General features: G+C 38.5%; 1 protein-coding gene across 2 annotated transcripts in view; it reads right to left on the bottom strand.

Moving 5' to 3' along the window:
- The window catches only part of CKAP5 (cytoskeleton associated protein 5), a 42,712-nt gene that overhangs the window by 23,092 nt on the left and 6,244 nt on the right, over positions 1–13,376 (bottom strand). For both annotated transcript variants that reach the window (XM_018082629.2, XM_018082628.2), the window contains exons 5-17: positions 12,916–13,048; positions 12,527–12,630; positions 12,046–12,159; positions 11,706–11,810; positions 9,029–9,118; positions 8,767–8,931; positions 7,875–8,003; positions 6,865–7,047; positions 5,817–5,930; positions 4,468–4,578; positions 3,157–3,249; positions 2,451–2,636; positions 713–807 (exon numbers count right to left, since the gene is read on the bottom strand). In XM_018082629.2, the coding sequence (XP_017938118.1) occupies positions 713–807; positions 2,451–2,636; positions 3,157–3,249; positions 4,468–4,578; positions 5,817–5,930; positions 6,865–7,047; positions 7,875–8,003; positions 8,767–8,931; positions 9,029–9,118; positions 11,706–11,810; positions 12,046–12,159; positions 12,527–12,630; positions 12,916–13,048 (1,622 nt within the window). The remainder of the gene's footprint in view (positions 1–712; positions 808–2,450; positions 2,637–3,156; positions 3,250–4,467; positions 4,579–5,816; positions 5,931–6,864; positions 7,048–7,874; positions 8,004–8,766; positions 8,932–9,028; positions 9,119–11,705; positions 11,811–12,045; positions 12,160–12,526; positions 12,631–12,915; positions 13,049–13,376) is intronic.

Here is a 13,376-nt window from a genome sequence, read left to right as displayed (position 1 = left end):
TACTTTTTGAGGAATTTGCCAAAGAAAAGAGTTTACTTTCCAGACTTATCCATTTAATAGCTGCAAAATACCTTAAGACAGGCATTGTAACTGCCCAATTAGTCAAATTGATACTTGAAGTCTTCACTGCTTAGAAATTTTCTTCTCAACAGTACACTGTATTAGGTATGCTTGATCACATTCAGTTAAGAAATCAATAAAAATTTAAGAATACTATCCCTGGTTCTGACAGAGAACCCATTTCTTACCCTCACAGAGGCAGACATAACTGCTATTGTGTTGGCTAAATCTTCACCCTGTTATCAGCATCAAAATGTCTCTCTGGAGAGTAACAAGCACTCTTCTGTAGCTGTCAGATTTGGTTTTGGTTTTTTTTTTAAACTATAAAACATAGTGAACCACCTGGGTGCAAGTGTGTATCCAAACAGTACAACAGAAATGCAATGCTACAGCTCCTTGCCCAGCCCACACAGGTAGTACCTTAAGTTTAAGAAAAATGCTCCTCAGAGAAGGTCAAGTGATCTTGTAATGTAATCACATCCCATTCCACTAATAATGTCAGATACTTTCATTTACACAATTAGAGCTAGAAGAGCACCTGATGGCTGGCATCAGAGTTTAAGGAACAAGAGTTCAGATGAAGAGAATCTTAGTCCTAGATTACAAATATTTTCATTAGAGTGTCTCTTAGCATTTTACTTAAAAGACTTACCCAGAAAAGCCAAACTCTTTAATTGCATTTGAAAGCCAGTTCAAAGTTTCTGACTGGTTTTTAGGATTCTTCTGAGAGAAAGCCGTAGCCACAACCTGGAACAGAAGAGAGTTAGGTATAAATTTTCACTGACAAACCAGATGACAAAGCATTGTAATAACAAAGACACCTGCAAAAAACACAGGGCACTGCAAGTGAACAGAAAAGGTTGGACTAACATCGGAGGAAAAAGCAATTGTATTGCTGTGGTAGAAAACAATTGGAACCAAAGTGAACCACAAGTTCCTGACGTACTTAAAGGCAGCCAGAGACACCTTTATTACAGACCACTCTGGCAGTATTAAAAGAGATACTAGTGAATTACTCCTTTTTCCTGATGTTGGAAGATCATTGAACACATCCTCCTAGATGTGTGCTAAGGCACATGGAGGACAAGGAGGTGACTGAGACGGCCAGCACAGCTTCACCAAGAGCAAGTCCTGCCTGACCAACCACCATAGAAGGCCTTCTATGATGGAGTGACTACATTAGTGGAGTTACAGATGCCATCTATCTGAACTTCTGTAAGGTCTTTGACATGATCCCCCACAACAGGCTTCTAAATTGCAGAGAGATGGATTTGATGAGTGGACTGTTGTGGATAAGGTATTGGTTGAACAGCTGCATCCACAGGGTAGTGGCCAACGGCTCAGGGTCCTGATGGAATCAGTGAGGAGTGGTGTCCCTCAGGGGTCTGTACTGGGACCAATGCTACTTAATGGTTTCATCAACCACACAAAGGGACTGAGTTCACCCTCAGCAAGTTTGAGATGAACCATGTTGCGTGGTGCAATCAACATGCCTTAAAGATGGGATGCCACCAGAGGGACCTGGGCAAGCTCAAGAAGTGGGTCCATAGTAACTTCATGAGGTTCAACAAAGCCAAGTGCAAGATGCTGCACCTGGGTCAGGGCAACCCGTGGTATCAGTAGTAGCTGAGGGGGAGAGAAAGAGTAAGAATGCAACCCTGACCAAGAAGACCTAGAGGTGTTGGTGGACAAGAGGCTAGACATGAACTGGTAATGTGCATGTTCATCCCAGAAAGCCAGTCACGTCTTGGGCTGCCTCAAAAGCAGCGTGGCCAGTAGGTCAAGGGAAGTTATTCTTCCCTTCTAGCTGGTCTTCTGAGACCCCACCTGGAGCACTGCATCCAGCTCTGGGGTCCCCAGCACAGGAAGGACACAGACCTGATGAAGCAACTCCAGAGAAGAGCCACCAAGATGATTAGAAGGATGGAGTACCTCTCCTATGAGGAAACACTGACAGAATTGGAATAGTTCTGCCTGAAGAAGAAAAGGCTCCAGGGTGATCTTATTTGCAGCCTTTCAGTACTTGAAGGGGGCCTACAAGAAAATTCTTGACAAGAGCATGTATTGATAGGACAAAGGGGAACAGTTTTAAACTGAAAGGGAAATTGTGAATGCCCCATTCCTGGAAATGTACAAGGCCAGGTTGGATGGGGCTTTGAGCAACCTGGTCTAGTGGAAGGTGTCACTGCCCATGGCAGGGGAGTGTGGACTTAAATGACCTTTAAGGTCCCTTCCAACTCAAACCATTCTATGATTCTATTTCTGCTTTTGGAGTAACATACCTTCTTCTACCTCACAAGCTCTCTCACAAACAAATAACTTTCAAGCAACAGAGAAAAATCAAAGATTTAGGATTTACTCCGCAGATGGAAAGGACACTGCTTACTCACCTGCTCAGCAGTCCATGGCAACTGACATGCTTCTGCTATTGCTGTCATGGCTTCTTTTGCATTACTCCCACATTTCACATCGCCGACCTTGTCTACAAGACCATCCAGCACAACCTGTGCTGAAGTTTTGGAGAAGTTTCCTTTTTGTGCAATCAATGCAACTATATGCAGCTTCATTTGCATCACCTGGAATGTCCACAACAGCAAGAAAGTTACTCATGTCTTTGTGTATTTTAGAGTGATTTTTTAATTCTATCTACCTATAGATACATATAAAAATTAGATGTATTTGGGGATAAACGCAAATGTATACAGACATTTTATATGCACACATATTTGTTTTTGTGTGATTATGCACAAAAATTTGTGTGCACATGCAAATGCATATTGTTATATTTATATATACACAATAACATTTGGCAGCCGTTATCTACTTTTAGAACTTATATATACACACACATGTAAATTCACACACATGTATGTACATACATCCAGAGAATATTTGAAGATATCCAAGTCTCAACTGTCAGCAGAAATAAAACTTAATTTCAGAGTTTATATGTCTCACTGACTACAGATAGAACTGTGGCCATGGTGCTATGACTATCACCAACGACATACGCACCTACAGCCTTTTAGTTGGAAAAATAGCTCACGTTAAGTAACAAAAAAATGAGCTGTTAGTTACTGAAGGATAATGTATTACCTGAAAATTCGTTTCCTTCCAACCAGGTTTCTTGGCCAGCATTCTTACTAGAGCTTGGCAAGGCATTTCACTTCTCTCCATAAGCTCAACAGCCTAACAGATAAACATTAAGTTAGCCAGTGGGTCAAAAATTATACAAAACTCAAATAGAAGTTCTCGACTGTCCTCTAAATATTTTCTTAATACTGAATTAAGTTGCAGAAATTCTCAGCGTAAGAATTTACCTCAAGAGCCTTACTACAAGACCCACTTTTACAAGGAGCCCATTTACAGGGACTGAGCCAACATTTAAACTATAGCATTTGCATCACTACACTTTATATGTTCTTTAACAAATGTCCTTAATGACCACTATTGGCCATTCCAGCCCTAAGAATTTAACACTTAACTAAAAACAAACAAAAACCCCCAAACAACCCACCCATCCCTCAAAAAGATATTTTTGTTTTTTAAGATTAAATATATTCTGCACCTTTCACATTGGAATGCTGACCACACAGCAGAGATTCAGTCTGAATGTAATCTAAATTACTGTTTTCTACTTGTTAGGCTTATTCATTCAACTGAAACTGCTATATCTTTACATTTGAATAAAACTGGCTTCTGCAGCAGCATTTCATTGCAGCCAGTCACCATTTCCTAACTGAAGCCAGCCACTTCTACTAAATTATTAACATTCAGTCACAACTGTAATGGTGTAATGCTATGAACTACTTGTACATCTACAGTCGAAGCCTTTTTGAATTTGAACTCTCAAAGGTCTTCTGATGGATACCATTTGAGTGAGATGTCATGCTTTTTTTGTTTGTGACTACATGAAGCACTCTCCACCACTGTGATGATTGTTAGTATTGTGTAAGGCTCCAAACACGAACTATTTACCAGTTGAAATTTTTAATTATAATCAATTGCTGCCTAACACGCAAAAAGCAGGAACTTATTTGCAACAGATTTAGCCTATTCATTGCAAAACCTTTTGTTTAAAGCTAGCTATCTTTGAGATCAAGCTTTAGAATTATTTGGAGTTTTAAAAAGACCTCTAAGAATCCTCAATCAAAATACAAGTATTTTTGACTAAAGCGTAACTATCTCCATCAACCTAAAATATTCATTCCACTGTTGTTATGGAACTTAAACCATAATAAGGCACGTGGCTTTTACGAGTATTGCTTAATCCATCTGAAGTGCTGACATCCCACTACTACCAGCATGTCTTTCAGGAGAGTTACCAGGCCTAAAGATTTGAAGAAATTATTACTCGCTTTTGCTTTTCCTACTTGTCTCTCTTCTTACCAGCTGTTACACACTTACCTTCTGAAACTCCTCCATGCAGGCAAGCCTCTCTTTCCAGTTACCACTGTCCAACTGCTGAATACAAGAAGCTGGAAGGACAGCAGCAGCTTTCTCTTCACATACTTCCATCTGCAGACAGATGAGAACAAGGTTAACACCCCACTGTATCCTTTCAGGAGGGCAGCAGCCTTAAGGACAGGTGATAGACTGGAATGACCCTTGTACTGTAGTGCATTTACAAAATATGAAAATGCTTCTGTTGTAGGTTGAAAGATTTTGTATGGCTTACAGTTTAGGGGCCTTATGGGTTTAGGAAGCTGCTAAATCGTACTGCAAGAGAAAGGTAATCTCTGAAAAGGATGATAAATTGTGCACACAGTCAAAAATAATCTGGAATACCCACTATCTAGTTATAGAATCAAGCAGAGGTAAGCTAAAATCTGCAAGATAATTTTGTATCAAGTCTGAATAAACACTGACAGCAATGAATCAGTAGCTGATGAGGGTAGATGAGAAAAAGACACCATCTGCCTCCATTTTAGGAAAATGGAAAATTAAAGTTTTTATTACTAAATAACTTCCCTTGTTTCACTGGTGTCTGTATCACCTTCAGGAACTGTATACTTTTTGTCCACTGCATAACTAGCAATATAACCTGGACACATAATGGAAATTATTTATTCTAAACAACACTCTAAGCATAACTCACAGTGCAAAAAACTTGCAGATACATCTAGCAGAGCTTTAATAGCTTTTTCTGTTACTGTTTGACCTACAGATACCTTAGCTTACCTTGTTCCCTACCAAGAAGGTAGGTAAATGCTCAACTAACATGGAGAATTCAGTCATTTTCTTGAAATGTAACTTGAAATGTAATATGAACAGCCCAGAACAGACTTGCATTAGTTCATTTAATTATTACTGTATTTCACTTCAGATTTTAATGTAAATTCCAGAAGAATGTATTCTCAGGCTTTTAATACCAAACACCTTCAGCAAATCATGAGTCCTAAATTACATATGAAGTAGTCACATCATTACTTTTTTCATTTTTTCCTAGTTCAGGGACAATGATATAACCTGTTATATTAGCATGATTTACTGCTTACTGTTTTAAATGGCCTGGTACCAACAACAGCCTGAAGAACAACTGTATTTACCAAAGATCCATTTCACCAGTTATGAATTTATCCATATCGCTTTCCCTTCTCCTAACAAAAAATTCCCAAAGTGAAACAGAAAACCCACCACCACCAAACTCTCCCCCCCTCCAACTTCAGTGAAAAATTTTATAGTAGCTGCAGAACTGATTACCAAAACTGTAATCACAGAGGACTTCATATTTCAGAGAACAGCAGAATACTCACAGATAGCTCTGACTCAAATATTTCTTTGGTCTCAGGACCCTTCTTGCCTTTAGCCCCAGCACCTCCTGCACCTGCAGCTGTAGCTGGTTTGCCTTTCTTGGGTGGGACCCCAGACTAGAAAGATAATGGATAAATTAGCCAAGATCAAACATGTCTCTAGTTTGACTATCAAAAAGAACTGCTGTTTTTCCACACTTCTATATTTTAATGTCAAGAAAATACATACCTCTCTGGTAGCATAACAGCCACAGTCAAAACAGTTTTCTGCTAAAGCTTATTTAATTTAATGTTGCTTTCAGACTACAGGTTTTAGCAAACACATACGGTAAAAACAGGGATGCACAAAACAATGAAGGATGAAATGGGAAAGGATGTATGTATTTGTGAGGTTCAGAAAATAATAAATTTATCTATAATATCTAATCAGTATCCATAGGAGAATATAAACTTGTAACTGGTTCTCTTTCCCAGGTTACCAGAGTATCAATAGATTTCAAAAAACGTGATTTATTCCACTAGTCACTTCTGGGGAACCCACAGGGAGAACTAAGTAGCATATTACAAAGACCACCTATGGTGCTACTTAAGTCAATTTTTAAAGTCCAAAGAATAATTTTAAAGAAATACAGGTCAATGGTTCAAGTTATTTAAAAATAAACAAAGGAACAAACTAAAAATGTTGCTGAATACTCAGTACTTAATTAGTAACCTTGCTAGTTACAAGAAGAGATGTTGACTTCAGCCAAGTATTACTATATCACCAGAGAGCACATCAATGTTACAACATCTGAGGCTCCTCTGAATGCCTCCAGTGGTTTATCACTATTTCAAAATCAAAACCTGGTATTAAGACCTAAGTGACAATACAGTTTGTATCATTAAAAACTGACATTTCATCAGATACATTCTCAGAAAGTCCCAAATTATTTTTGCTGACAGGCTCACCTACTCCTGCAAAAGGACAGTGATACTTCAGCAGAAGGGGATGTTCAACAGTCCACCCTCGATCTACAGTAACTATTTGATGCAATCACAGATAATCTCCTACCTTCACAGCGGATGCTTTTTTCAGTGGTCCTGCTTTAGTTGCTGCATCTTTTGTTTCTTTATCTGCTCCAGGCCCTGGAAGAGCAGCAGTCTTTCCAGCAACAGGCTTGCCTTCTCTTTTCTCAGCAGCTCCTCCTGTCTTTTTACCATAAACCAGTTCTACCTTCTCAGCGCACTCTTTAATCTGCCAAGCAGCAGGAAAAGAAAAGGGGAGGGGTGAGAAGCTATTTAGCTAAGACAATTGGATGTACAGTGTCCCTTCACCAGCTGTGTTTCAAACTTGATTACTCTGGAAAAAATGTGAGAAGTTCAAGTTGTTTACTTCACAAAATTGTTATCCTGTATTCCTTACAATAGCAAAGTTAACCAGTCAATGGCATCAGCCATGACCGTATTGCCAGAATAATTTTCCTAGTTCAAAATGAAGTGCATTTCTACACAGAGAGAGCATTGACATCCTACTGATATTTAGAGATACTCTGAAGACTAATTTTTAGCACCTTAAATTACAAAATCTTCATTCAGTCAACACACCTGTCAGCTTATGCAAAAGTTCCAGCAACAAAGTTGTTGGAAAGTAATTCTTTAATACCAAATCCTGTCTAGTAATATGATTGTGACCTAAAACCCTGTTTCAGGCAACAGACAAAGTGTTCAAAAACAAAGCCCCACATACAACCAACCAAAACCACAACCAAATCTCACAACCCACTCATAGATAATACAGCCTTGAAAACAAACAGATACTTAACACAATTAACTTAAGAATAAGGTGCAATGTGACAAGTATTAGTGCATTTTAAGGAGAAGTAAAAAGCTTGATAACCTAGAAGAAATAAGATTTTCAGATTCCCTTCAACATCAGTAGTATTTAAGTAAAAAATAAATTTAAAAAAATCTTTGTTAGAAGTCACTAGGCTAAAGCATCCTCTTTCATCTTCTCTAGCCTAAGATGCATCTTAAATGGATAAATATGGAGCCTTTTTTTACAACATTTATAACAACACTCACCCGATCAAGCTTTAGTTTGTCTACATCTGCTAGAAAAGGATTCACAGCTTTTTCTCCAGCCACCTTCAAGGCAGTGCCTAATGCTTCAAATCCAGCATCTCTTACTTCAGGAGCAGAATCATTGATATGCTGCAGAGAAAGACAACTTGTGTCATGTGACTTGCAGTTCATATCTAAATATCTTCTACATAAATCCTCTCCCCTTTTTTAAAATCTACATCTACTACAGAGTAATCCTTAACACTCCACTGCAGAAAGAAAAAGGTTTTCCTATGTACTGACCAAGTCTACAGTTTCTAAGACACAGTCATGTTCCCATTTTTGGGCCTTTCACACAAGAAGAGGTTAAACATTCATGCTTTGATACTGACACACCATGAAAGTTCACAAGCAGTTAAAAGTTCTGCAGCCTTGTTCGAATCTCCATTTTTTAAGCCAGGGAAATCTCCCATAACAAGGAAAGGACTATTTTGCAATAAGAAAAAAGTATGTATAATTATCATTTACATTGGTAAATGCTCCAGTGTAAATGTTGTGTATGAATCAATGGTTCTTTTACACACAGTAAGTGGTATGTAGCATTCCAAGAAAAACTTGTTAGAAATGTCTGCAAGAAGCAAGTGTCTGGAAGTTTAATAGTTGCAAATCACTGTCTTAACCTATTACAAACTTAGTGAGTCTACAGCTTCAGAAAAGCTAAGAAAAAGGAAATTAAATTGTTCCCTTGACTGACAGCCACCTTCAAGTTCGACATCAGTCAAAACTGACTCTGAGGACTATGTAGCACTACTCCTTGCACTACCAGAAGGGTCCTTATCCCAGAACAATCCAATGCTTCAGAACAACAGTGCTCAAGTCACTAACAGAGAAGTATCAACTCTTCCTGCCTTACCTTGAGAAGTGCAGCACAGAAAGGTTTTAACAGGCTTTTTGGTAGAGTAGAAGGTGTGCAGTGTCGGAAGCTTCTTGCAATGAAAAGGGATGTTTGTTGCTTAATTGTTGGGTTTTTGTTGTCCATGACTGCCAAAATATCTTCACTTAGGTTCTGCAGTGTGGTCTACAATGTTGAATAAACAAGCAATTAGTTTCAGTAAAGACAACAGCAAATCAGAGACCAATTCTCAGACAATGGGAAAATTTCCACTCTTACTTACTGTAAGAAAGATTGCATCAATGGCCTCCTGAAGTGCCTGCACTACCTGAGGTTTCTTCTCTTTAAATTTCTCCAGGATTGTTGGAACAACCTATGGAGTAGGGAAACAAACAAAAACATCAATCCCCTCTTCGCTAATATAACTGCAGAGCCTGAGAGTCTGCTCCCTGGTACTTTGCAGAGAAGCCAGTAATTCAAACATCATTGCTGTCTCCCTCCAGGGCTACACAACAGCAGAATGAACTAGTTTATTCTAGTGGATCTCCAATACTAAATTTATTTTAGTCACTACTAACAGATAAAGATTTTGTTAAAAATTTCATAGTACAACTAAACAGAAGGTGGACATACAAGTCCATATAATTACAGATTAATGCTCCAGCTCTACTGGTCTGGAATACAGAGCAATAGAATGGAAATAAACAATTTCACAACACAGAAGTACTGTGCTCTTTTACTATAAGAATCCAAGAAGGCATAACCTGTCCTCTCTTTCCCAGCTTTCTGACAGCCCTAGACATGGTTCATCGAGAAGTCCTCATCTGACCCATAGTTGACAAGACCATGATTCTAAATCAAAGCGAATCCTCTGCAGAAATATTTTTCATACCTATCACCTTGTAAAAGCACACCTGACACTAAACTATGACATACTGGAGTTAGACAGCAATTTCTACCTAATGTAGGTGCTCAGTCAGTCACTGTAGAAAAACAAACAAATAAAATATTCAAGGAGAAAAAAAAATAAAAATAACTATTCAGCAGACGTTCTCATTTGCCAGTAATATGAGCAGGTCCATTAAAGTATGGTCTCCATAACAGTAACAACTTCTGTCATGAGCCAGAAACACACATATCTTAACTGTGGAAGGCAGGCTATTTTCAAGATTTTCATAAATGTAACACAGTTCATAGCTTGGAAGCAGTTGAGTGCCTTACAGAAGTTATAAGCTCTTGCATAACACAAAATAGATTTGCTTTCTCCTCAGAAGCCAACTATGTGATCTCAAGCCCCTGTAACACACAGTGACTAAGCTCAGGTGGTATACTTTCTTGGGCTGCAGCTTCCAAATTCCCTGTTCAGAGACTTCAGCACTCAAAAAACTTCAGTTGACATAGACAGCACCGTAAAGGCCCTTATACTTGCTATTGCAGATGCTAGACACCCCTAAACCCTACAGAGAATAAAGTCAAAAAAAGGAGATATTTAAAATCATTAAGCTGCTATTTTAGAAAAGCTAACAGCCAGAATGAGTACTTAGAAGCTGTGTCCCATGTGAGAGGAAGGGAAGAAAAGACAGTCCAGGGCTACAAATGCAGTCAGAGGTGAAGCTGAGGCACCCAATTACAGTGAGCAGTATGATTCTATTCATGATTTCATCTCTTGTTTGAGCACAGACTGCAGACTACCATTGCAGTCCTATATTTAACTAATACAGTTCATAATAATCCCACAATTGTAGCAACAATTCAGTTTTATAACACTTCAATGCCCACTCTCAGGAGAAGTCTACATCTTCCTCACAAGTAAATAAATCCAGCAAACAAACAAAGTGAACTGCAAAATGAGTACTGAGATCATGTACTTCATAGCTGCCATTACAGTACTGACAAAGTCATCTTCTCAATGCCATTTGCTTGGCAACCACAGCGACACCCTTATTTTAGAAGCTTGGCTTTTTTCAATACTAACTGTAGCTATGAGGATTAACCATTAGAAATCAAGTGTAAACAGATGTAGAGAATGTTTCTTACTACTACAGACAGCTTTCAGAATCACAAAGAGTGTCTAAACTGCTGTTCAGAGTTCAGGAGACTTGGATGTTTCTGAAGCAGTGAAATTCAGTAACTTCCCAATTCAAATACAAACACTACCAGCAGCCAGGAACATCAGTTCTCTCTGTCTCTAAGCTCTTAACTCCATCACTCTTGCTTATCACATGAAAAATTTGATTGAGCAGCTTAAGAACACAGTAACAGAGGCTTGAGAAACAAGTGAGAACTGCAACTTATAAAAGCTCCCTTCGTTTGTAAGCTTTCCTGTATTCCCTGATATTAGTTGTTGGTAAGAGATGAGCAGCAAAGGAGAACAAAGAGCACTACCATTAGATGACCAGAACATTTTGGTACCAAAAACCTCAGAAGTTTTGGCTACCTAAAGCAGACAAAAAAACCCCCAAACACCTAACAAAAAAACCCAACAAAAAACCAAAACCAAAAACCAAACAAAAACCAGACAACAAAGAAACAAAACACCCACCACCTACCTCCCCCAGCATTCAAAAAAATCAAACCAACATAAAACACAGGCCACAGAGCTGCTAAGTAGAACTCTGATTCAGAAGCTATTTTTTCCACTGAGGCCTAAAAATGCATTTCTGTGGGTGTATCTCGAGGATGAAGTAAAGTAAATAAAGTTCATTTCATGGCAGAATAATTCAGAATTTTCTTAGTACAGAAGATTTATATTGCAATAGAAAACTTCATGTTGCTGGATATGAATAAAGAAGGTCCTTTCAAACTTAAGCCGCAAAGACCTTGGCAGGTATTTCAGTGCTTGCTCCTTTAAGGGGTAGGTAAGCATTCATAATTGTATTAAGAATACCTTTGAAAGTACCAAAAGAAAAAAAGGTGTCCAGCATCAATAAAATCAGAAAAAAGTACATACTCTTACTTACATGCCCTGCATACTGTCCAAATTTCTTTCGGAGGCCAGTAGCTAGTCCAGCAAGGCATTTGGCAGCCAAAGCTACTAACATAACATTTGTATCCTTTCCAACAACCTGAACAGAAAAAAACCAAACAAACAATGTTAAAGACTGAAAACCCAAGTTTTAGAGACATGGAAGAATTTCTCCACATAGCTGGTGGGCCACAGATTGGGTTATTTCCACCACTATTCCGGCTAATAATTTTCTACTCAGGAGTACTGCCTCAACTGTAACTTTTAAACTATAATACAAATTAATTACAAAAAATATTAATATATATATGAGCACTCCGGGTTTTATTTATTACCTTTTTGAGAACTTTCACCAAGTCTGCATAGTCTCCTGATTCCAACTTTGGATTTTTCACTAATAGTTCAACAGCCTCTAGAGCTTCTTTCCTTTCTTGCCACTTTTTTGCTTCCTGTAGAGCAAATAATTTACATTAACCTATAAATGTAAACAGTTCTAGAGAAGCATACTTGCCCCAAACCATAGATGAAAGATTTTAATTCCATCCTGAGAAAACCAAGATCTCCCTGCAACATCAGCAATTGCAATGAAATACAAATTCCAGTCCTTTCCCAGGACATATCTCAGCTTCTTAAAATTACTTCTTTCTTGCTGCTAAGACTCAATTGTGAGACTCATTTATGAGTGTATATTTCACTTAGACCAGCTTGTTATTACCCATGCAGCACTAAAGCCTACATTGCAGAATGTCTGTAAGTCTTAAGACTCATCAGCTCCACGTCATAGAATTAACAGGTAGTATTTAAGTTTATGCTTACTATTTTCTCATAGAAGTCTTTGGGAAGCTTGGAAAGAATTTCTACAGCTTCAAGCAACTCATATGCATCTACTTGTGGTACCGTCTCTTCCTCATCATCACCTCCTGCAACCAGGAGAGAAAAGTATAAGCAAAGCGACGCAAAATTTTGACTAGAGCACCACCTAAGGCTCATTGTTCAGAAAGTGCTGTCAGCCGTTGTGATTTTGCTATTTTGAAGGACAGATATTATTTCATATCAAGCTTCTGTCCCAGACATGTCTTGTGTAGTGCACCCTGTACGTTTTGCACCAGTCTGAGTAAAAGCTCCTTTACAATTTAACACATTCCTTCACAATCTGTATACCAGTAATATACTTTTCAATGGAGTTCAGAAATTAAACAGTTTACCTCCATCTGCATCCCCTCCAACTGCCTGCTGCTGCTCAAACTTTGCCTTCAGCTCCTGTTGGGAACGTAGGAACCTGGTCTGCCTAGGAACAGCTGATGACACTTTGATCCACTCTTCTTCCAGTTCTTTTAGCTGTCGAAAGGGAAAAGAATCATCATATTGGAGACATTATGCACATACTCGAACACAAGCAACTCACTACATTTTTCCCATCTCCAAGCCAAGACAGCACTACCTTTAAGTTCTTTTTTTGCCATTAAAGGAGTAACTTCCCCTTCACATTCACTGTTCAGAAGATTTTTGTCTAAGTATAACCACAGAACAGAATACTATCAATGCAAAACATTTACCTAGGAACCAATTCTAGAACAGTCAGAATGGTGTGGTCCCTCTGTAGAGGCTTTGAAACAAAAATGGCTGAGCATGAAGGAAGATCTCCATTACGGCCATGCTATTATTG

Source organism: Manacus vitellinus, unplaced genomic scaffold, assembly GCF_001715985.3.
Source record: "Manacus vitellinus isolate BGI_N305 unplaced genomic scaffold, ASM171598v3 scaffold_6_pilon, whole genome shotgun sequence".
Classification (NCBI taxonomy): Eukaryota; Metazoa; Chordata; class Aves; order Passeriformes; family Pipridae; genus Manacus; species Manacus vitellinus.
The sequence above is the reverse complement of the archived record's forward strand: the minus strand, read 5'-3'. Positions and strand labels throughout refer to the sequence as shown.